General features: G+C 36.9%; 1 protein-coding gene across 2 annotated transcripts in view; it reads right to left on the reverse strand.

The window, feature by feature from the left end:
* Positions 1-9,440: 9,440 nt before the first annotated feature.
* The window catches only part of TTC39B (tetratricopeptide repeat domain 39B), a 112,927-nt gene continuing 96,542 nt past the window's right edge, over positions 9,441-25,825 (reverse strand). For both annotated transcript variants that reach the window (XM_030566475.1, XM_030566476.1), the window contains 5 exons: positions 25,159-25,279; positions 24,084-24,195; positions 14,507-14,624; positions 10,866-10,982; positions 9,441-9,670 (listed from right to left, as the gene is read on the reverse strand). In XM_030566475.1, coding sequence (XP_030422335.1) covers positions 9,574-9,670; positions 10,866-10,982; positions 14,507-14,624; positions 24,084-24,195; positions 25,159-25,279 — 565 coding nt within the window. In that variant the 3' untranslated portion in view covers positions 9,441-9,573. The remainder of the gene's footprint in view (positions 9,671-10,865; positions 10,983-14,506; positions 14,625-24,083; positions 24,196-25,158; positions 25,280-25,825) is intronic.

Consider the following 25,825-nt stretch of genomic DNA (forward strand, 5'->3'; position numbering starts at 1 on the left):
GTTTAATTCAGGTTGGTCTGAAAAAAGTGCATTCTTTACACAAAAATATAAACATCAGAATAAACGAACACTTTCACCTAATAAATTTACCTAAAGCATCACAGTTGGTATGGGCATGAAGTGTGATGACACATGGCCAGATTCTGATCAAAATTAGATTGGCATGGATCCAGAAATGCCACTGATTTCAATGCAGCTATTCCTCATTTACACAAATGTAACTGAGATGTGAAGCCAGGCTATTTATTGTTAGAAATATCCTCAGTCTTTATGTCACTAACTTCTCTTCCAAGGAGAAGACCCCCAAAGTCTCTGCTGTTCACCAATAATATTCACTATACCTGTTATTAATTCTTCTGCTCACAAATAAACATCAATGAATAAATAGATTTTTAGCAAATTTATTTTCCTGTCTCCCCAAGTAAATTGATTAGGTTGATTATAAAATCTAAGTATTAGATAATTGTATAATGCAGTCTTTCATTGCTTGTTTCTCCATCCACTTTGTCTAAAATCTGTTGAAGTATTTGAATTGCCATTAAGAATCAAGTCAGAAAGTATACTTTTATTAGTATATTAAATAGTGCCCTGTTTCACAATTGTAGATATTGCCCCATTAATCCCATCACAAATGTAACTTCATTCAGCCTTCCTCTCTCCACATAACTCTGATTAAGAATCCAGTTTAAAATGCCTACTATATGGAAGGCTAGCAACAAAAGCCCCTTATTTTATGAGCATGATGCTATATTACTATTAATTCAACAATTGTGCAAGTGATGTTTATATAGAGGCAAACCCCAAAACTACAGAATCCTTGTGAAACAGAAAAGTGAAAAGAGAACTTGCTTGGAAAATGGAAAACTTAATAGGCTGTCAGCAAAATACAAGGGAAAACACTTTCCCCTACGGCTTTCACAGGAATCAGCACTTGAACTTTATTTGCATGCCAATTTGTATTCTATGCACAGAGATCAAATGTAAATAATTTTCAAATTCCCTGTCTGACCAAACCTATGGAATAATGGATACTTCATGGAAAATAAAACCCCTGAGATCTATATCTGAAGTGAAGGATGGCAAGCGGAAAAGGAGGTTTTTAATATTATCACATACAAAAATAATGCAAATTGATCTGAAATGACCTGGAATTGAATAAGACCATGAAAAGTATGGAAAAGGCCTTTTGCAACAACTGTTCTGTCAAAAAAAATAAATCTGGATATGGAATTTTTACATAATCTACTTTAAACCACGTGTAGGCACCTCTGCACTAGGATGACTGTTATCCATAGAAAATAGCATATTTTTAATTGAAGCTGGGGTCTGCACATACCAATGAATGAGCATTGCACTGAAATGTTTATCTTGTTTTTAAGAGAACATTGCCTTTAAAAAATTTTGAAACCTTTTTTGGCTAGGGGAGACATGCAGCAGTCATCTTTTTAAAAATATGAATGTGTTAAAGGAAAACTGCAATTGTATGACTAATAACATAATTCTTTGCTCTTCTATAGCACCTTTAATTCCTAGCATCTCACAGTGCTTTAAAAACATCACTCAATTAAGCCTCAACAAGCAAATTCAACCCCATTTTTACAGACAGTGAACTATCTGACTCCCATCCCAAGGCATCTGAGCATCTTACAATCTTTAATGTATTTATTCACACAACATCCCTGTGTAATAGGGAAATGCTATTATCCCTATTTTACAGATGAGGAGCTGAGGCACAGAGAGACTCGGTGATTTGGCCAAGGTGACACAGGAAGTCTGTGGCAAAGCAATGACTTATAAATAAATAGCTTCCAAGAGGGATCATTGTGATCTAGTCTGACCTTCTGTATAACACAGGCCACAGAACTTCCTGAGAATAATTCCTGCAGTATATCTTTTAGAAAAACATCCAATCTTGATTTTAAAATTGCCAGTGATGGAGAAGCCAACCAAACCTTGCTAAATTGTTCCAATGGTTAACAACCCTCACTGTTAAAAATATATCCCTTTTTTCCAGTCCGAATTTGTCTAGCTCCAACCTACTTTTCTCTGCTACATTGAAGAGTTCATTATTAAATATTTGTTCCCTACGTAGGTGTTTATAGACTATTAAGCAAGTCACCCCTTAACCTTCTCTTTGTTAGGCTAAATTGATTGAGCTCCTTGAGTCTATTACTATAAGCTGTGTTATCTAATCACTTAAACATTCTTGTGGCTCTTCTCTGAACCCTCTCCAATTTATTAACATCTATCTTGAACCAGTATTCCAGCAATGATGCACCAGTGCTAAATATAGAGGTAAAATAACCTCTCTATCTGTTCTTAAGAATCCCATTTATGCATCCAAAAATAGCATTGCTCATTTGCCCACAGCATTGCATTGGGAGTTAATCAACTAAACATTATCCATCGTAACTGCCATCTCTTTTTTCAGAGTCACTGTTTCCCAGGATAGAGTTCCTCATCATGTAAATATGGCCTACACTCTTTGTGCCTACATGTATTTAATTACATTTAGCTGTATTGTTTGCTTGTGCCCAGTTTCTCAAGTGATCCAGATCCCTCGCTCAGAATCAATGACCTGTCCTCTTCATTATTTACCATCTCCCAGTTTTGTGTCATCTGCAACCTATATTAGTGATGGTTTTTATGCTTTCTTCCAGGCCATTGATAAATACTGTAAAAGTGCAGGGCCAAGAACTAATCCCTGTGGTACTCCACTGGAAACACATCTGTTCACTAATTCCCCATTGAGGATTACATGTTGAGATCTAGCAGTTAGCCAGCTTTTAGTCCTTTTAATGTGTGCTATGTAGGGCTGTCAAGCAATTAAAAAACTAGTTGCTATTAATTGCACAATTAAAAAATTAATGGTGATTAATCTCACTGTTAATAACAGATTACCATTTAAATATTTTTGGATGTTTTCTACATGTTCAAATATATTGAGATTTCAATAACACAGAATACAAAGTGTACAGTGCTCAATTTGTATTTTATATTACAAATATTTGCACTGTAAAAAAGAAACAAGAAATAGTATTTTTCCGTTCATCTAATATATGTACTGCAGTGCAATCTCTTTCATGAAAATTGATTTTACAAATGTAGATTTATGTACAAAAATAACTGCACTCAAAAATAAAACAATGTAAAACTTTAGAACCTACAAGTCCACTATGTCCTATTTCTTGGTCAGTCAATCGCTCAAACAAGTTTGTATACATTTGCAGGAGATCACACTGCCCGCTTCCTGTTTATAATGTCATCTGAAAGTGAGAACAGGAGTTTGCATGGCACTGTTATAGCTGGTGTTGCAAGATATTTGCGTGCCCAATGCGCTAAAGACTCATATGTCCCTTCATGCTTTAATCACTATTCCAGAGTTCATGCGGTCATGCTGATGACAGGTTCTGCTCGATAACAATCCAAAGCAGTGCAGACCAATGCATGTTCTTTTTCATTATCGGAGTCAGATGCCACTAGCAGATGGTTGATTTCTTTTGGGGAGGTTCAGGTTCTGTAGTTTCCACATCGGAGTGTTGCTCTTTTAAAATTTCTGAAAACATGCTCCACACCTTGTCCCTCTCAGATTTTGGAAGATATTTCAGATTCGTAAAACTTAGGTTGACTGCTGTAGCTATCTTTGGAAATCTCACATTGGTACCTTCTTTGAGTTTTGTCAAATCTGCCGTGAAAGTGTTCTTAAAATGAATATGTGCTGGGTCATCATCCGAGACTTCTAGAACATGAAATATATGGCAGAATGCAGGTAAAACAGAGCAGAAGACATACAATTCTCCATCAAGGAATTCAGTCACAAATTTAATTAATGGAATTTTTTTTTAATGAGCATCATCAGTATGGAAGCATGTCCTCTGGAATGGAGGCCGAAGCATGAAAGGACATACAAATGTTTAGCATATCTAGCACGTAAATACCTTGCAATGCCAGCTATATAAGTGCCATGCGAATGCCTAATCTCCCTTTCAGGAGACACTGTAAATAAGAAATGGTAGCATTATCTCCCATAAATATAATCAAACTTGTTTGTCTTAGTGATTGGCTGAACAAGAAGCAGGACGAAATTTGCTCTAAAGTTTTATATTGTTTTGTTTTTGAGTGCAACCATGTAACACTCTGGTTGTAAAAAAATCTACATTTTTAAGTTGCACTTTCAGGATAAAAAGATTGCACTACAGTACTTGTATGCGGTGAATTGAAAAATACAATTTCTTTTGTTTACCATTTTTACAATGCAAATATTTGTAATAAAAAAATGTAAAGTGAGCACTGTACATTTTCTATTCTGTATTGTAACTGAAACAATATATTTGAAAATATAGAAGAACATACAAAAATATTTAATAAATTTCAGTTGGTATGCTATTGTTTAACAGTGCGATTAAAACTGTGATTAATCACAATTAATTTTTTTTAATCATGATTAATTTTTTTGAGCTGAGTTAACTACAATTAATCAACAGCCCTAGTGCTATTTTAATTTTTTATAGTTCTAGTTTTTTAATCAAAATGTTGTGCAGTACCAAGTTAAACACCTTCCAAAAGTCTAAGTATATTACATCAACATTAATATTTTTATCAACCAAACTTGTCATCTAATCAAAAAAGATAGCAAGTTGGTTTGCAGGATCTATTTTCATAAGTCCATGCTGATTGACATTTATTATATTACCCTAGTTTAATTCTTTATTAACTGAGTCCTGTATCAGCTACTGTTATCTTGCCAGGGATCAGTGTAACATTAACAGGCTTATAATTACCCTATCATACTGTTTATCTTTAAGTTTTGGCACAACATTAGCTTTCTTCCAGTCTTCTGGAACTTCCCCAGTGTTCTAAGAGTTATTGAAAAAGAATATCCTCAGCCAGCTCTTTTAACAGTCTTGGACCTGTTGATTTTAAAAAGTCTAACTTTAGTAGCTACTGTTTAACATCCTCCTGAGATACTAGTGTATTGGAAAGCGTGTTTATAATCATCATAGGATATGACTACATTTGTTTTTTCCCCCAAATACAGACCCAAATGGAGGTTTGAGAGTCTCAGGTTAGTGCCCTAACCATTGGACCATCCTTCCTCCCACTGAGGTACAGTATCCTTAGATGCTGTAATGACTGATGCTCTGTCAATGAAAACAGATGAGAGAGATACGTATGACATCAGTTGCATTTGTGGCAAAAGCTAGAAAGTAAACCCAGATCTGATTCCTAATTTTTATGCCTTAATCATTCTACGATGCTTCCTCTCTTCCTTTCAATGTATGGTAATAAAAAAAAATATTGTAATTACAAGGAATAAATTATGACAAAAATATCTTAAACATAATAAGGAACAGTAGCTGCCATCTTGACACTTCGCTAAGTTAATTAACAAAAATTCTGAAAACTAATAGAACTTACTGGTCTGAAAGTCTCCTGCCTCTCTCTTGCATCCAAATACTGAGTAACATTTCTATGACTCATACCATGCCATCAGGGGACTACCTGATAAGAAGTATCATTAAAATCACTGTCACTGAAACACCAGCATTTTGCATAGTTATGGAGATAATGAATCACACTAGGTATAATTTAAAACTTTTGAACATTTATTTTTCTAAAAATATATATTGTTGAAGCCAAATTCTGATTCCATATGTGTGAAAAAGATATAATTCGGCTATTGTTTGATAAGGCAGGGTCCTAAATGAGTCAGGTGCCTAATTCTCATTGAATTTAAGCTTCTTTGAAGATCCTAGCCTAAATTATTTAGCTATCTAAACCATCATCATTAATCAGTAAAGTTTTCCCTTAATTGCACGTTTCACAGATATTCTTTGAAATCTAAATTACTGCAACTGACAGATTCTTTTTAAAGAAGCACTTTTTTTTTTTTTTTTTTTTTTTACATTCAATCTCTCTTCTCCTAAACAGGTTTTTTCTCTAGAACATGCACGTTAGTAGGTGATGTTGGTAAGAAGGAGTTGTGAGCCTGAATTGGCATTTTAATTTTTCAGTGCGGTCTCTGTTCACCAATTTTCTATATTGCTAATGCTCAGCTGTTAGTTTCTAATGCACAAGTAATGTCCTGGGCCAAATTCTGCTCTCAGTTGCATCAATATGAATCTGGAATAACTCCACTGAAGTCAGAATCTTACCTACTATGTCAATGTGAATTAGTCTATTTCTATATACTTTCAATACCAAAGATACTTCACCGTCTTTCAACATTCTTGTTCCAACATCTTGAACATGTGCAAACCCCAATATTTTCAAAAGCAAATAAATAGCACCACCCGTGCAAATATAAACAATCTTTGTTGAACTATGAAGTATAAAAGTTTACAGTAACAAAGTACATTAACAGTCAAGACCAGTAGAAAAATAGATGCACAGCATAAGTTGGATTTCTGTTACATATATAGGAAGTGATCATTTTTATCTTTACGCTTGGGTTGGCAAAATGTTCTAAAACATACAACAAAATCTAATTTTTATATATTCTTCTGGCCATAAGGTATAAATACAATTGCTGCTCACATACATTAGAGCAACATATATAAACATAATTCCTTAATAAGTTTTCTGCTAAAATGTATTTTCTCTTCTTATAGTTTCCATTTTAAAAGTGCTTAAAATTTTAATACAATATATAAACAACCCTTCTCCAACAGAATGAACACTCAAACAGTATGCGTAAACATAGTAATAATTTCAATGCCGAAAGTTCCCTACTGAAGTGAAATTTTACCTTATTTTGTTCATGCTGATTAACTCTCTCCCCTTTAAAAAAAAAAAATCACATCTGCTTTAAGGATGAAGATTATTTTATTCACAATGCTACCATTAATGTTGAGCCTAATTGTGTTCTTGGATGTGAGTATATGTCTCCTACTAGTGTGAATGGAAGCTGTGTCTTTGGAGTACATGCTCAACTTTGCTCAGAGACATTAAGGTCCCAAATCACTATTCAAGAATATCATTGGCATGGGCAATTGAGGTGAAGATCTTGAAAAAAAAATGAGACTAAAACAGTATTATAATGAAGGCCCTGCATAGGCTTTTTATCATGATTCTCTTATCAATAAACCTCATCGCCCAACTTGGGGATAATGTACTAAACAACAATGGAATCTCAATGGGCTGCATTGTGCCAACTCACCTGGAAGCTACTGCGCTTTGAGCCCCTGCTTCAGTGGCCTGGAAGGGAAGGCATCCTTCTCACCAGCTTTGCTGGAGCTTGCATTTACATTTTCTACTATCAATGGGTAAAAATTAACTGCCAAGAATGAAGCTAGGAAGACCTGCTCCCTCAAGATTCTAAAACAAACAAGCTAAGCATGTAGCAAGGAAGAATATCTATACGGGAGTTATATTCGAGGACTAAGGGCATCAAAAGGTACAAAATTGTCTTTATATGCCTATTCTGCTTGTGCATGCAATGTGGCTGCCTCCAACAAGAGGCTATTAAAAAAAGAAGCTACTTTAATCAGAAACATCACAAACACAATTATAGTGGGGAAAAAAAAACTTTTGGTCTTGTTGACTTGGGAAGGCTTCACTGAAGAAACTGGGGAAGCTGTTTTGTATTCCTGCAACTGATATCATTACTAATGCGATGTGTGTGCCTGATGCTCTGGACCAGGATATATCACATTATATACTAAACATTTCAAGAAAAGTCTTCCACTATAATTTTTAGGGTATGATCTGCAAACACCTACATGTACAGTTTTACTGAATTCATACATGTAAGTGAAGTTACTCATGTTTGCAGGTTCAGGTTCTAAGGCTCTGAACCAAGGCCCACTAAAGTCAACGAAAGTCTTTCCATTCATTGATTTCAAAAGGCTTTGGATCAGGCCTCACATCTAAGGCCAAGCATTTAGAGCCACACTATTTTCTCAGATAGAGGATTCTTTACTGTTGCTGCAGCTCTGAAAATTCCTTTGTCAAGAATACATATATTTATGTTTAAACTAAAACTTTACTAACAGCCTTAGTTCTTTTAAGAAGATCTACGAGGAGAAAATTACATCTTGAAAAAATCTTCTAGAAAGACTAATCATAAAATTTATATTAAATACTTACTTTTTTTTTAAACTTCTAAATGAATCTTTCATTACCATTAAAAACCACTAACTGAAGAGGTGTACATTTGAACAAAGCTTTTTTTACCTTGGTTATTTTCTTCCCTCTCCCTGACAGTAAGTCACATATAGTGACTTCATCTCTTCGTATACTCATATACTTTGACTGAAACCCAACAAGAGTGGGAAGGACTCCCTGCAATCACTTATTTGGAATGAAACACAGTATTGCAAGGCAACCATAACTGTGGCTGTGCCTAATTTTGTCTTGAAGAAGATTTGTAAAAATATTTCACTGAAGACAAAATTAGTGTTCTTGAGATGAATTTAAGTCCTTCATAGTTATTTGGCTGAAAATTATTGTTTCTTTGATACACAAATTTCTGTTTCAGATGTTTGCCCAATATGTGACTGAGGCTACCAACATGCCAACAAATTTTTTCCAAGGGCACTAAGGTCCTAATAAGTGCATTGCAGAAAACCAAGTTCCCATGGAATGCTGAAACTATGACATAAAATCATCTGCTTCACTGCAGAAACAATATTAGTTTTTCACATTAAAAAAATAAAGTGTTTGAATTAGACTTTATTGCACCAGCAACTGGCTTTTAAAATATACCCATTCAAATTAAATATTAAATTATTTTATGAAACAAAATATAAGTTCTTTCTTTAAAGTATCACACAGATATATGGTATATGCACCTTAAGTAAGGCTAAGTTTTTGTCACAGATATTTTTAGTAAAAGTCAGGTACAGGTCAAGCAGCAATAAACAAAAATTCATGGAAGCCCATGACCTGTCCCTGATTTTCACTAAAAATATCCCTGACAAAAGTGGTATGTGGGACTGCTGCAGTCAGTGGGAGCTCTGGGATCCCCTGCTGCTGTGGGGAGTGGGAGCTGCGGGGTCCCCTCACCGCTGGGTCTCTTGCCGCCCATCATGGCTGGGAGATGCAGGGTCCCCAGCCACTTGCCATGGCTGGGTATCTGAGGGGAATCCCCACAGCCAGACGTGGCTGGGCAGCTTTGGAGGGGTCCCATGCCGCCCACCAAGGTTGGACAGCTGCAGAGTCCACCGCCTACCCACTGCAGCTGGGCAGCAGCAGGGAATCCCCTTGCCACTCACTGCCATGGCTGGGCAACTTCAGGGGGTCCCCTGCTGGGCCTGGGCAGCTGCAGGGTGCCCCCACCAGTTCAGGAGCCATGGGGGAGGGGCTGGGAGCTCCAACCCAGGGCAGAAAATGTCAGAGATCAATGGAAGTCACAGAGTCCATGACTTCCGTAACCTCTGTGATATAATCATAGCTTTAACCATAAGAAAAAACAGCCTAAAAGGATGACAAACATCAAATCACAGATGATAGAAAATATAATAATTAGTTGTTTCTTTTTCATTCTGTCATTTACATGATTTTTTTTAAAAACATTCAACCAAGATCACATAGACACTTGAATTCATGGAAAAAGATCACCCTTCAGCTAAGTCAAGGCGTAGAAGCTGGAGTCATTTTCAGGCTGTCAAGTGCTGCATGAATCCTGAAGTGTAACCTGGACTCCATGGAGTATTCCTTGTAGTTGTTTCTGCAAACAATAAAATTACTTCATCAGCCAAAAAAAAACCAACCACCACCACCACCTCACCGTAAAACCCCACCAATCATTTAATCTCTCTATCCTCTGTTCTCTTCCCTTCACTTTATATGTCCTTTTCAACAGCTCTCAGCCCTTTAGAAAAGATGAGTCATGCCCAACATGAAGATGTGAACAAAAAAACCATATGGGAACATAGCATATTAGTACACTTCTGTCAGCTGAAAAAAGTGTGGCCAGCCTCAAAACACAGCACTCAAAGGTTCAGTGTAATTGTACAGAAACCAATCCAAAGTACACAGCAGGGTACAGGAAATGGCATTATCTGATCCAAAACTTTTTTAGCTAATGGTGAAATTGATCTCTAGGTCTGAAAGGTTTTTAGGAGGCCACCATTGACATATACAGTACTTCCAATATCATGTAGACACTTAACTTTTTAATAAAAATATTAAGGGGCAAGTGCTGCCTCCAGCATACAGACTGAGTGAATGGGCTGTGCTCTGAGAAGATCTGCTCTCTACCTCCCTGCTCTGGGGGATTCCTGGGGAGTGGGGAGGTAAGGGGGAGAAGAGAGGAAATGGGCAGAGGGTAGATACATGAAGCCACAGATCCTGTCGCTGCTCCACCCCATCCTCACTCAGCTCATGGACTCTTCCACTGCAACATATAGGGAGGCCCACTAAGCTATTCTCTATGTCACACAGGAGGTATGCATCACATACACTGGCTCTCCAACTCTCCCTGCCCTTCATACAGCAAAGCCACACCTTTTTTTTTTAATTTTTTTACTTTGTCTAGGGCCCTCGGCACCTATAAAAGTTTGAGTGGGAAGGAGACAGGATTTGCCCTTAATACTATACCCCATTCAGTCTGGTTCAATTCAGCATACCAGGTGTGAAACATATGGCAGAATAGAAGTACTATATCAAAGAATTGATACACTTTAAAAATTCAGTTCTATTGAAAAACATTTTCTAAGTCTTGAATACAGAGTTATAATAAATAATTTATTTTGCCAAGTTGCTAGTGCAGTTTTGCAGAAAATGTAATGTCACTTCAGCTGAATTTGCAAACTTATTTAAAAAGAGACAGAGGAAGAGTGAGAGATTCCTTTGGTGCTTGGAGTGCCTCAGTTACTCTGAGTCTTAAAGAGTGCACAGAGACAAACATGAACTCTACTTACTTTGCAGTTTCTATATATCTTATTGCTCTCTCTCTCTGGTCCTGCTGTTTGTATAGAAGTCCCAACTCATACAGAGTGAATGGCACCAAATAGTTATCATATTTTATCTGCTTCTCTCTAAGAAACCAGAGAGATCAGAAACTGGTTAAATATAATAAACATATGTCGTACTGAAGTTATAGGATTATTAATTTAAATACAGAGTATACGCCCACCTAAATTAATATTTGAGCACTTGCCTGATTTCCAAAAGTGCTAAGCATTGAATAGCTTCCATTGACTTCAGTGGGAGTTTCACTAGTTTTTAATATCAGGCAAGCACCTAATAATGGTTTCAGAAACCTAACTTTAGGCTTTAGTTTTGAAAACCAAGGCCCTAGTGGCTAAAATGTTTTCTGTGGCTTAGTCAAGACAGCATAGATAGTAAATTCCTCCTCACTCAATCTGATAGGCAAGAAGACAATCAATTGTCACATAGGACTAAAATCAGTGGATTGATCCCTCCAACCAGATCAATCCAAAGATCACCAGGGTTCACCAGCAAATTACATCAGTTGAAACACACAGGCAGAAAACTAGAACTTTAGTGGCACAATATCCTCTTCACATCTGTGACTGGGTGTACTGGCCCCGCACTGGAGTGGAAGGGGTTAAAGCAGCTGCAATATAAAAGGGAACAGCCTAGCTCAGTCTTGGCTGGACGCCAAGGAGGAAGGATGCACCTTGCTGGCTCCAGACGAGCAAGGCACCAGTCAAATGGAAGAAGCAAAGTAGGGAGCTCTAAAGAATGGGAAAATCCTGGACAGTGACTGGTTATCAGCAAGTGAGAAGAAACCCAGTGTCCTTCCTGTTGTAAACTTAACCACAGAATCAGACATATTATTGTCTGGGTAATTCAAAATTTCAGAAAATATATTTCATAATGGACAAAGATGATCGATAAAGACAAATCAGTTAATCTTCATAACACTCCTTTAAGGCATCTAACATATCTAAAGGGTACCAGATAAGTGCAAATTATTATGATTAGCTCACTAATTCGTAGAAAATTATAAAAGTCTTTAAAACAGTCCTTCTAGAATAATATAATTTCAAAAATAGCTGCTAATTGTTCTTTGTACTTTATATATTATCAATATGTTCACACTAAAATCACCACTACCACACAAATTCTAAATTCATTTTCCACAGCTTTGATTTCTTTTGTATGTCTTTACAAAACAAGCAACATAAATGAAAAAAGGAAATCAAATGTACATTTCTTATCCCCCTTTAACTAACCAAATTTTATTTTATGGAGACTGTTAAGAGATGCTGTAGATCAGTGGCTCTCAACCTTTTCAGACTACTGTACCCCTTTCAGGAGTCTGATTTGTCTTGCGTACCCCCAAGTCACACCTCACTTAAAAATTACTTGCTTACAAAATCAGACATAAAAAATACAAAAGTGTCACAGCCACACTATTGCTGAAAAATTGCTTACTTTCTCATTTTTACCATATAATTATAAAATAAATCAATTGGAATATAAATAATGTACTTGCATTTCAGTGTACAGTATATAGAACAGTATAAACAAGTCATTGTATAAAATTTTAGTTTGTACTAACTTTGCTAGTGCTTTTTATGTAGTCTGTTGGAAAACTAGGCAAATATCTAGATGAGTTGATGTACTCTCTGGAAGACCTCTGTGTACACACATCCCTGGCTGAGAACCACTGCTGACGATTAGAGAGGTCTGCACTTTATAACTAATGTAATGCACACGGGGGTGGTTCCTATCCAACTTACCAGTTTCCTGGAACTGACCTTCATTGCGTTATCAGTGGCTTAACTCAAAGCAAAAAATTTTGAGGGAGAACTGTATTTACAAATAGTTCAATATCACACTTTGTACCTAGCTTTTTCTGAGACAACTGCTATCACAGTATCAAGAGAAGTGCACTTAGAGTGGAACACGGAGAGGCCCTGTTTGTTTGCTGGATTAGAAAGAAGGCCCAGAGTCAGTTCAAGATCACCTTTTTATACCAAAAGCCCTTTCTTTGTCTCCTAGTCGGGAGAAAACCCAGTTTGAAGCAGTATTTGCAATCCATTCTACCAATATCGATCTTTTCCTGCGGAAAATTATTTTATTTCAATGAAATCCCATTTTCCAAAGGAAAACTGTTTTAAATTTTTCAACCAGTCCTAGTCCTAAATCCTGACAGTGTGCCACAAACACCGTACTCAAGAGGGAATTTTAAAGACTACATTCCTTGAAATTGGTTACAGCCTAGAGACAATTACAGTATGTCTTACATAGTCTCTGTCTGTATTCTGAGATATGGTAGCAGAAGGTCAGATGTCACAGAGAAAGGTGGCAGAGACATCAGAAGCAAACTTATTCTTTCTTCTTTCTTAAATGTGATTATTTTTCAATTATCTTTTGGTCTTTATTAATTAGAATTGAACAACAAAGTTATTTTCTGTTTTCAAAACTACTCTTCTACAGCATGATAAAACTGAGTGAAATCTCTCCATCCCACACACCCCCTTGAGGAATTCTATTTCATGCAGGAAAAGACATGAGTTTTCTGAAGAGACAGAACTGACTCATCTCCCCAAGTAATAAGTAGGCCATGGAGTCACAAGTGTAGCCATTCCATAGCTTCAGCCAGTGCTCCCCCATGCCCTTTTGGGGAGCATTTGGACACTAGATCTGCATCAGAGGAACCTTTGTAGGCACTCACTGGCTTGCCTTCAACTGCCCTATCCAGGAGCTACACAGAGCCCACATCCATCCCACACAAGGGGTGAAGTGGATCAAAGTAGAGTTTAAGTGGGGTAAAAGCCCTTGTGTGGGCCCTGTACACATGGGTGAATTTCATCCTGAGGCCTTTTAGATGAGGTAATAAAGTAATTAATGTAGTTTATAAGATGATCTGATATCCTGTTGGACTTTTCATTCTTCTGGTTATTATTTGCATTACAGTAGAGTCAGTCTATAGGCACTTAAGAATTAGTGCTACATGTTCCAGGTGCCGTACCAATATGTACCAAGGAGCGTGCAATCTAGCCCAATGATAACACACAAAAGGTGAAAGGAACAGACAAATGGCTAAGATGTGTGAGGGAGCAGATGAGGTAACAATAACATGAGTCTGTTTTACATAATCAGCACTAACAGTTCCCCACCTGCCTAGCCTTGTGGAAAGAGATAACACTGTTTTAAAAGCCTATTTCTATTCCACAAATTTATTTTTGAGTTTTATTGTTATTTGAAACTCTAACTGAATTTGCAGTTAGCACTTGTGCATTTGCATTCAGTGGGCTAAATTCAGCTACTGGTGTAAATGAGTATAACTCCATTGGATTTGACTGGGGTTTTGTCTTCGTACACCAGGAGTTAGAGATATTCTGTAGATTATGATTTCTTAAATTAAAGTTGCTACCACTTTCACTGGCAAAATTAAAAATCCAATGTTTTCTTGATTTTACTAGCTACTAAAAATGTCACCTCAATGCTTATCCAGACAGATTTTCTTTGTTTATAACATTATCAACTGTTTATCATTTGTTACTACGAACTCATCAGTATTTTATTGTTAACAGTATATAAAGCTAAAATATAAGGTTACTATAGCTTTATTTTATTTTTTTACCTTTGGATAACTTGATTAAAACACAGCTCAGCTTGCAAGAGTCTTCCTAGGTGTTTCAAACAAAGGCCTTTTAGTAACTGCAGCAAGCACAAGTCATCTATAAAATATTCAGTGCGACCTTTAAAACAAAAACACAGACAAATTTCAGAGATATACATGGAAATAGAGAGAAAAAAGGTTAAAGGGATTAGAAGTAAGAGATATAGCCATACTTCAGAAGTTTTGCCTATCAAATTTTGCAGCCACATAAGAACATACATAAACCTCTGTACAACTTTTGAATAATGCCTAATAAGGATCAGAAGAGCAAATTTCCAAGCATATCAATACACTGATTCTGGAAAATAAGAAATCAAAAACAGTGGACCTGGTTCTCCACTTTACATACACTTTATACTAGGTACAAGAAACTGTAGAATCAGCCCCACTATTAATAAGTCTGAAACTCTGCACACACAGCAAGTTACTATGCAGCAATCCAAGGTATCAATCTATTGAACAGCAAGCTGGTGCACTGTAATGTACTGTAACGTGAACACTGCTACAGTGCAGTGAAAGTCCCTGGGTGTGGCCTAACATAGAATCATAGGACTGAAAGGGATCTCGAGAAGTCATCTAGTCCAGTCCCCTACACTCATGGCAGGACTAAAGTATTATCTAGACAATCTCTGACAGGCATTCGTCCAATCGGCTCTTAACAATCTTCAATGATGGAGATTCCACAACGCCCCTAGGCAATTTATTCCAGTGCTTAACTACCCTGACAGTCAGGAAGTTTTGCCTAATGTTCAATCTTAACTGCCCTTGCTGCAATTTAAGCCCATTGCTTCTTGTCCTAGCCTCAGAGGGTAAGGAGAACAATTTTTCTCCTCCCTCCTTGTAACAACCTTTTATGTATTTGAAAACTTATGTCCCTCCTCGGTCTTCTCTTCTCCAGATTGAAAAAAACCAATTGTTTCAATCTTCTCTCATAGGTCATGTTTTCCTAGACTTTTAATTGTTTCGTTTCTCTTCTTTGGACTCTCTCCAATTTGTCCACATTTTTCCTGAAATGTGGTGCCTAGAACTGGACACAATACTCAATTTGATGCCTAATCAGCACGGAGTAGAGAGAAAGAATTACTTTTCGTATCTTGCATGCAATACTCCTACTAATACATCTCAGAATGTTTCAGGTTTTTTGCAACAGTGTTACATTGTTGACTCATATTTAGCTTGTGATCCACTGTGACCCGCAGATCCCTTTCTGCAGTAAGCTTTTCTAGGCAGCCATATCCCATTTTGTATGTGTGCAATTGACTGTTCCTTCCTAAGTGGAGTACTTTGCATTTGTCCGTATTGAATTTCATCTTATTTACTTCAGACCATTTCTCCAGTTTGTACAGATCATTTTAATTTTAATCTTTTCCTCCAAAGCACCTGAAATTTCTCCCAGCTTGCTATCGTCTGCTAACTTTATAAGTGTACTCTTTATGCCATTATCAAAATCATTAAGATGCTGAACAGAACCAGACCCAGAACTGATCCCTGCAAGACCGTATTAGATATACCTTCCAGCTTGACTGTGAACCACTGATAACTACTCTGTGGGAATGGTTTTCTAGCCAGTTATGCAGCCACCTTATAGTAGTTCCATCTAGGTTGTATTTCCTTAGTTTGTTTACGAGAAGGTCATGTGAGACAGTATTAAAAGCCTTACTAAAGTCAAGATATATCACAGCTACCACTTTCCTCTTTACCATAAAGCTTGTTTCCCTATCTAAGAAAGCTATTAAGTTGGTTTGTCATGATTTGTTCTTGATAAATTCATGTTGACTGTTACTTATCACCTTATTATCTTCCAGGTGTTTGCAAACTGATTGCTTAATTATTTGCTCCATTATCTTTCTGGGTGCTGAAGTTAGGATGATGGGTCTGTAATTCCCCAAGTTGTTCTCATTTCCCTTTTTTATAGATGGGCACTATCTTTGCCCTTTTCTAGTCCTCTGGAATCTCTCACATCTTCCATGACTTTTCAAAGATAATTGCTAATGGCTCAGATATTTTCTTGGTCAACTTCTTGAGTATTCTAGGATGTATTTAATCAGGCCCTGGTGACTTGAAGACATCTAACTTGTCTAAGTAATTTTTAACTTGTTCTTTCCCTATTTTAGCCTCTGATCCTACCTCATTTTCACTGCCATTCACTATGTTAGACGACCAACTGCTATTAACCTTTTTGGTGAAAACGGAAACATACTACTACTTCAAAGCACAGCATGCAATGCTAAGCCACACTCCAGGACATTCACTGTGCTATAGCTGTGTCCACGTGAGATGGTACTGTGTGGCAAGCTGGTGTCCTGTAGATTCACACCCTGGCTTGCTGTGCAGTAATCACCACATGGATACGTTTTTTCTTAAAATCTCCCACCATTCCAAACCATTGGTGCAACTCTACCGGAGCCAACAATAGGAGCGTTTGTGTATATTGTCTGCCATTGTTTTTACCACCCTCTCCTTTAGAACTCTAAGCAGGGGAGAAGGTATGGTAGTTAAAATGCTGGAAGCCATTATTAGTGCTCCCACCATTACTACCACTGGAGGAGCTGCATTAGCAGAGTTCCAACAGCAAGTGAATTTAACAAAGAAGATATATGCAAACACAGCGTCTATGCAACAGGACCAAAGACATCACATGAAGGAGTTTTGTGAAGTGTTTCAGAAGTAAAGTAATAACAAGGGCAGTCCCCTTTCTTGTTGTGTTGGTTATAATATTTGTTGGCTGCAGTGAAGAAAAGCAAAGAAAGCGCACATATGGACAAACAGATGGCTGCACATACATTAATGATTCAGGAAGCAAAACACACTCTTTTCAGATCATCTTGTTTACAACTAATTACCAATTCTCTGAGGTTACATCAATTTTTTTAAAATGGTCTGCCAAATAAAACTATACAAACAGTTCTGAAAACATGGAACACAAAAGCAACTTGAAATATTTTTCACTGTCTAAGATTTTTTCTGTCTGCTTTTAAATATTAGTTTTGATCCCTTTATATAATGATGCAAAAGTCCATAATTTTCACTAGCAGGTACACGTAGGTAAGGTGGGGTGAGATGGCTATTTTGCATGTCTTTGTAAAACTGAGTAGTGATCAAATGTCAAAATCAGGTCGATGTCTCCTACAGGGACTGATTTCTTGCAGTTGCTGGGGGCAGATATTGACCACTGTTTTCTATTTCAACCTGCTGTGTTCCTGAGATTTCCTCCCAGAGATAAAAACTAGTAAGCCGAAGTGCCACCATTATAATAGCACTTGAAGATTACATGAAGTTAATACTGACAGTCTGGCAATAAATGGTAGACAGAACCTTCTTGCAGCCTGACTGTATCTACATGAATTCTATTCTGAGTATATAATAAAGCTGCAAAACCATCACTCAAATTTTTCAGATTTTCTCTTAAATTATGAATACATTATTTTCATTTGGGAAAGAATACACAGGAATGATGGTGAACTGGTAGAATGTCTCTGCAAGCCATTTCAGAACGTCAGAAATTATATTTTCCTTTTTCTCAGTCTGCTCCTTCCTATGAATTTTAGTAAAGTTTTGTTGTGCAAACAGAACTGCATACAAATACCCAAATAAAACTTTTATATGTGTTCATGAAACAAAGTACCATGGCAGACCAATAATGCTTTTCTTTTCAAGAGACACATTCTCTAATTCAGTTGATTAGGAGGGACACATCTTGTCTTATAGCTCAGTGTCCAAAAAGATTGTACAAAAGAACTCCTCATATTAATATCATTTTATCTGCAAATGTCTGTCTTAAATGTATTTGCATTTTGGTTGTAAAGTAGCATGCAACAGTAAATAAATCACTTAAGATCTGACTGGTGCAAGACTAATTTGGCAGAAGATGAACATTTTGACAATGGATGAAAGCCTAACACTGGGCCACATTCAGACTGGGTGTAAGCAAGTCAAAATGGCTGACTACATTTACTATTTTATTGTTAAAACTTACTAAGTATATTTTTAATCTTTACATTATATAAATTTAATAGTTACATTAATTTCCTAATTGTTACAAATTAGGAACTTTAATGTCACTCTAGCAGATTCATGGAATGTGTCACATTTGTCTACAATATGGAGTTTACCCACTGAATGATTCAAGTGACTGTACAGATAAAACAATCCAGGCTACCTGTGTCCTTTGCCTACTTGTCCTTCACCCCATTCCTTATTGGTCAGAGCACTGCTGAGAGCTGGATGCCAACCCTTGCCTTTCACCTACACAACTCTTACTTCACAGATAACATCCTAGGCTGAGCCAAGACAAGGGGTAAAGAGTGTCATGCTAAGTGCTCCCAGGAGAAAGAGAAGAGACTGAGGCATAATGTTATAAAGTAAGCAATACAGGAGGCAGTTTACCTGGAGAGAAGGCTCACCTCAGCTCAGGAAGAGAAAGACACTTTAAAATAGTAAGATGGAATTAAAAAACACAAAAATTGGCAGGAGGACTCAAGGGCTGGTTTAAGACTTGAAATTTCTTTTAAATCTTTAATTGTCTATTTCAAGGTGACAAGGTCCTTTTATACACGAACATGCAATCTACATTTCAAATATGGGCAAATCATAACTGGAGATTTTGGAGTCAACTCTAAAAGACTTTAGGGAAGCAAAAAATAAAATTATAGTTTCGTATGTGCCATGCTAAATCTGAAAGGTTTGTGGTATAATTCCAAATTTTAGGGTTTTATGTCAGTAAAAGAAAAAAAAAACTGGGAGCACAGAATAATAGAAAAGTAGAGCTGAAAGGGACCTTGAGAAGCCATCCTGTCCAGCCCCTTGTATTGAGGCAGGACCAAGTAAACCTAGACCATTCCTTGCTGTATGCAGTGCTGCTGTAGCTGTGATAGTCCCAGATATTACAGCGACAAGGTGAGTAAGGTAATATATTTTATTGGACCAACTGGTGAGAAAGAGAAGTGTTTGAGCTTACACAGAGCTCTTCTTCAGGTCTGGGAAATGTACTCAGAGTGCCATACCAAAATACAAGGTGGAACAGATCATTTAGTAGAAGAAGTTAACACGTATTTCAAGGGACCATTCAAGGTGAAGTGGCCCATTAAAACCCCTCTAGTCATAACCCATAAATCCATGTTAAGTCCATGTTTTTTAATGTCTAGCAAAGTTATGAATTTAAGCTCCCAAGTTCATCACCTGTGGGTGACCACTTTTCACAAAGTAATCATTCTATATCAGTCCTCATCCCCAAAGGAAACCTGCACAACACTTTCAAAAGACAAGCCTTTGAGCTTAAATTCATAACTTTATGAGACACTAACAATCATGGACTACAGAAAGACACTGGATTTACTGGTTATTATAACAATCTATAACTCACTAACAACCACCCCAGCTGCCTTTCTCCCCTGACTGGAGGGGTGTTAACAGGCCACTTCACCTTGAATGGTGCTACAATCTGGTCCACCTTGTATTTAGCTGTGACTCTCTGAGTACTTTTCCCAGATCTGAAGAAGAGCTCTGTAAGCCTGAAAACTTGTCTCTCTCACCAACAGAAGTTGGCCCAATAAAAGACATTTCATCCCGCACCTTGTATCTCAATTGTAGACCATCCCTGACAGATGTTTGTCCAACCTGTTCTTAAAAATCTCCAATGACAGGGATTCCAGAACCTCCCTTGAAAGCCTATTTCAGTGCTTAACTATGCTTATCGTTAGAAAGATTTTCCTAATAAATAACCTAAATTTCCCTTGCTGCAGTTTAAACCCATTATTTCTTGTCGTACTGTCAGTGAACATGGAAAACAACAGATCACAGTCCTCTTTAAATCAGACCCTAATTTATTTGAAGATTGTTATTAGGTCCCCCCTTAATCTTCTTTTCTCAAGACTAAACATGCCCAGTTTTTTTATCCTTTCCCCACAGATCAGGTTTTCTAAACCTGTTATTTTTATTGCTCTCCTCTGGCTTCTTTATACACATCTTTCCTAAAGTATGGTGCCCAATATAGCATACAGTATTCCAGCTGAGGCCTTACCAGTGCCAAGTAGAGCAAAACAATTACCTCCTGTGTCTTACATACTACATTCCAGTAAATGCACCCTAGAATGATATTAGCCTTTTTTTGCAATTGCATCACATTGTTGACTCATTCAGATTGTGATCCATAAACTGCCAAATCCTTTTCAGCAGTACTATCACTTATCTAGTTATTCCACATTTTTTAGCTGTGCATTTCATTTTTCCTTCCTAAGTGTAACAATTTGTATTTGTCTTTATTGACTTTCATCTTGTTGATTTCAGACCAGTGCTCCAATTTATCAATGTCATTTTGAATTCTAACGCTGTCCTCCAAAGTGCTTGCAACCTCTTCCAGCTTGGTGTCATCTGCAAATTTTTAGAAGCATACTCTCCACTCCATTATCCAAGTCATTGATGAAAATATACAATACAACCGTATACAGGACTGACCCTTGTGGGACCCCACTAGATACATCTTCCCAGTTTGAGAGCAAACCATTGATAACTGTTCTTTCAGTATAGTCTTTCAACAAGTTTTGCATCCACCTTACAGTAATTCCATCTAGATCACATTTTCCTAACTTGCTTGTGAGACTGTCATGTGGGACTGCATGAAAAAGCCTACTAAAATGAAGATATATCACATCTACCACTTCCCCCATATCTTTATCCCTATCAAAGAAGAAATTAAATTGTGTTGGGCATGATTTATCCTTGAGAAATGCATGCTAGCTATTCTTTATAACCCTATTATCCTCTAGGTGTTTACATGTTTAAAGTTTAATCATTTGTTCCAGTATCTTCCCAAGTATCAAAGTTAGGCTGACTGTTCTATAATTCTCCAGTTCCTCTTGTTCCCCTTTTTAAAGACAGGTACTAAGTTTGCTCTTCTCCGGGACCTCACCTGTTTTCCATGAGGTCTCAAAGATAATTGCTAATGGTGCCGAGATTGCTTCAGCTAGTTCCTTAACTACCCTAAGATGAATTTCATCAGGCCCTATTTGAATACATCTAACTTATCTAAATATTCTTTAACCTGTTCTTTCCCTATTTTGGGTTCCATTACTTCTCCTTGCTGTTAATATTAATTGTGTTGAATATCTGGTCACCATTAAACCATTTAGAAAAGACTGAAGCAAAACAGGCATTAAGCACCTCAGCCTTATTAATCATCAGTTATCTCTCCTTCCCCACTAGATAACTTACATTTCCCCATGTGTTTCTCTTGCTCTTAATGTATTTAAAGAGCTTCCTCTTACTGCATTTTATGTCCCTTGCTAGGTATAACTCATTCTGTGCCTTAGTCTTTCTGATTTTGTCCTTACATACTTCTGCTATTTATTTGTACTCTTGTTTAGCAATTTGTTCATGTTTCCACTTTTTGTGGGATTCCTTTTTGATTTTCAGGTCATTAAAAAGTGCCTGATGGAGCCATATTCTTCCTATTTTTCTTTTGCATTGGGAGAGTCTGCACTTGTACATTTAATATTGTCTCCTCTAGAAACTGCCAGCTGTCTTGAACTCCTTTATCCTTTAGATTTTCTTTCCATGGGACTTGTGTAATACTTCTCTGAGTTTGCTGAAGTCTGCCTTTTGAAGTCTACTGTCCTTATTCTGTTGCTCTCACTTCTTCCTTTCCTTAGAATCATGAAATCAATAATGTCATGATAACTTTCCCTCAAATTGCCTTCCACCTTCAGATTTATAGCCATGGTGATGGGTACTTCCTCCACTCCATTAGAGTTATTTTGTTGAAAATAGAGTATGATATTTAGGGATGGAAACTAGAAAAAAATCAACTTTCAGGCAGAAAGGTGGTGCTTTACTTTGGTTAAACTCAGAGAGAGAGAGAGAGAGATATTTGGGTTTGTTTTGTCTGAAAGAAGTATTTAGAGATGGGATAGTGGACTTGCCTTTAATATTGGTTTCTGACCTGTTGTAGATTGATTTTTGTTTGGGTGTCTTTTCTCTATTCATTAGAGATTAAAATCTCATAGGAAGAGGTGTATAATTTCCATTATTATTGATACCATTATTTAGATTATAATTAGAATCAGAATTTGGGTTCACATGCTGTCTACTTACCTCTATGTTTTTCTTTACTACCCAGGATATTCCATTCCTTCCATTTCCTGCTTTCAGACTGTTTTGCCATCTCTCTCTGGTTCTTATTTGTAGCCCAGAGTTCAAAGAACTGTTTACAGTTCTCCAGGTTAGGTTCTCCAGGTTGGGGCTTCAGTGCTTTTGGTGGCTTTACTGAAGCCTGGCTGGAATTTTATACCTTGAGGTACATTTTTCAATGTAGGAGATTTTATTACTAGCAGCAATTAGAAATGGGCTTATAGTATAACTGAGGATCCTGAACACCTCTGAACTCTGAGGGTTGTACGGCCCAGGTCCAAACGTTGTGACCTTATGTCTTTGTCTAATAATAATATTAGTTAGCACTTCTATAGTGTTTTATATTTTCAAAACACTGTACACACATTAACTACTGATATATTACTTAATCACAGACATTTTCACCAGGAGGTGGAGGGGGGGATTTCTGTTATAAATTACAGGGGAAAGTGTGGTTAAAATCTTCGTATTAAACAAGCATTTTTTAAAGCAGAACATTAATGAAGAAATACACTTTTTATTTGTTTAAGTAGCTAAGGTTCATGAGTAAACTGATGTGGGGTAATTATATTGTCTATACAATTCATTTTAATACTAGAACTCAGTAGAGAGCTGTACTGCTGAGGCAAAACAGCAACGGGTGAAGCTGTGTTGCTTGCCTAACAGGCAAAAGCGTCCTTCGGAGGAAACCTGGGTCAGGGAAAGTGAATACAGCCATTAATTTTTGAAGTGCATGTTATTTTTATATGCCTTTCTTTTCATCTTATATAAATCATCATTAATTTATGAACCAGCTGTTTGAGTCTGAAAGTATTTATTTTGAATACTCACACTTCCAAGAGCCCCAAACTCTGTCTACAGTCAATAGCTAAATTTTATTGTCTTTTAGTATTCATTGCAATACTACTAATTTTATCTTTCTTGTGGGTGTGGTAGGTGAATCCATTGATATTGCTATGTCATTTACTATTAGTCAAGAAGTTCCACTTATCATCGGTCAGTGTCCTCCACAATGCAGTTACACTATGGAAGAATGACTTGAAGGAGAGTTAAATATTTTTAGACTTCTCAAGGAAGATCAGTTTGGTTCCTTTCCTAGAGATCACTCCTCAGAGATAGAATTCTCTCTCTGAGACCCAACAATATCTTACCAAAATATACCCAAGTTCCTCAGTTTTCCATGCTCTCCTTTTGGAGCCAACCTGATTTTGAAAGACATTTTAGAAGTACCAGTAAGTAAAAAATACTACTGCAAACCATAATTACAGCAAATATTACATTCCATGAGATCAGCCAGGGAGTTTATATCCAGAGCCAGTTCTTTCCTTGTAAGACACATTAACATGGTACAAAAAACTTACCTGACCAGGTTTCTGAATAGCTTTTTACATTCTTAGCCTAAATGACTACTTACTAGTTTGATTCTGTAAAGCAGTTTCTTCTTTCTCAATTGTTATCAGTAAACTTTCTGTGAGGTCAGCCCTTTTGCCTACGATTGCAAATCCATTCCAGACGTACATCATTTCCTGCCAAAAGAAACAAGAACAACCCCCTGGATCAATAGCTACATTTAACCAACAGTATAATTTGGATGGCTGCTAATTATGTCTTTTCCAGCATACACTATACATGATTGTAAAGTTAATAAGTGCCAGAATTAGGGTTTCCTGGCCACCTCGTAAATATGGAAAAATAGTACATGATCATGTAATTAAAGACTTTATCATAATGCATATGCAAAATAGAGGCGAATTAAGGTTGCACAGGCAATGTTAATTCTTGCATTTCCGAAGTTATGAGTGCTTGACGTTGCAACCGTAACAATGTTATTTTAACATAGTTCATGTGTGTAGTTCCCTAGATTTTTTTTTAAAAGCAAACAAAAAACCCAGAAATGGCATCATTTGAACACCCACATGATTTACCAGTAGTGTCAGAATTCTTAGATTCACCGTGCAGATTTCCCCTCAATCTGGCCCTTGTTCCCTCTGTATTTAGATCAGTCAACTTCCTCCTCCACAGTGACTGGGTACCAGCAATGGGTCACTGAGAGCAAGTGTCTGCACTCTCAGTTCCAGTGACTAGCCTGGAGCAGTTATGTGGGGATGGAACATTCTCAATCCAGTCAGACATGGAAGCTGTGAGGGGCTAGATCATACCCAGTGAGGGTGGAATCTTCAGAGATTCTAGCTGCTGAATTCTAAGAAGTCACTACTGAGCATATTTGAACTGAGATTTTTCAAAGGTTTATAATTTGGCTAGTTGTTGCTGGATTTTCACATGGATAGCAATGGCCACCTCTGCAGCCAAATTTGAAATCCTTGCTCCATATCATGATGGTGCTAAAAAGTTTCTCAAGAGAAAAGGTAACCAGAATTTTTTAACACTGCAAAACAACATATTTTCCTGAAAGTTTGTTCTTTTTCCTATTTGATATAAGTACTTATTTTGTTATTTAATCCAAACTGAAAGAAGGCAGCTTTCAATACCAGGGCAGGTAGTATAAGCTTCACTGGCTGAGCACCATTATACCGTCGAGCTTTCCTCACTGCTAACTTTTCTGTTGGGATAGATTTTCCTGCAATTCTTTGTCTTAGACCATCCACTTGTCTGTATGGGGAAAAAATAGATAATAAACAAGGTAATAATTATAATGTTTCTCTATTTATAAAATAGAAACACTCCAATTCAAGACATGAAGTAGTTTCTCTTCCTAAGATCCCTTGTTTCCTGTGCCTTTTACAAGTGGTTCCCAGCCAATGACCAGGATTATTATGGTAAAAGCCTCTTACCTAGAAAGCAACATAAAAAAAAAAAAAAGTTATAAAACATAAATTAAACAAAATAAAATCTATGTAAATGAAAATGCAAAAACAAGAGTGATAATCTCTTCATTTAATCTTTAGTTGACCTTTACTTCTTTTCACTAGATTTGCTAACTTTTGTGTTAAAAGTTATAAGCTTAAACCTTTACAACAAGTTTAACACCACTTAACCAACAGATGCTGGTTAAATGTTTGCTAATATCATCCCAATTATGCAGCTGTCATTGGTATTTACTATGTTTGAGAAAAATCAGTTCCTCAGAAGGTGTTCCAGTTAAACTGATTTCCCAAATAAATGAATCCCGATTAAGCCCATAATAATACATTAGCC

The sequence above is a fragment of the Gopherus evgoodei genome, chromosome 6, assembly GCF_007399415.2.
Source record: "Gopherus evgoodei ecotype Sinaloan lineage chromosome 6, rGopEvg1_v1.p, whole genome shotgun sequence".
NCBI lineage: Eukaryota > Metazoa > Chordata > Testudines > Testudinidae > Gopherus > Gopherus evgoodei.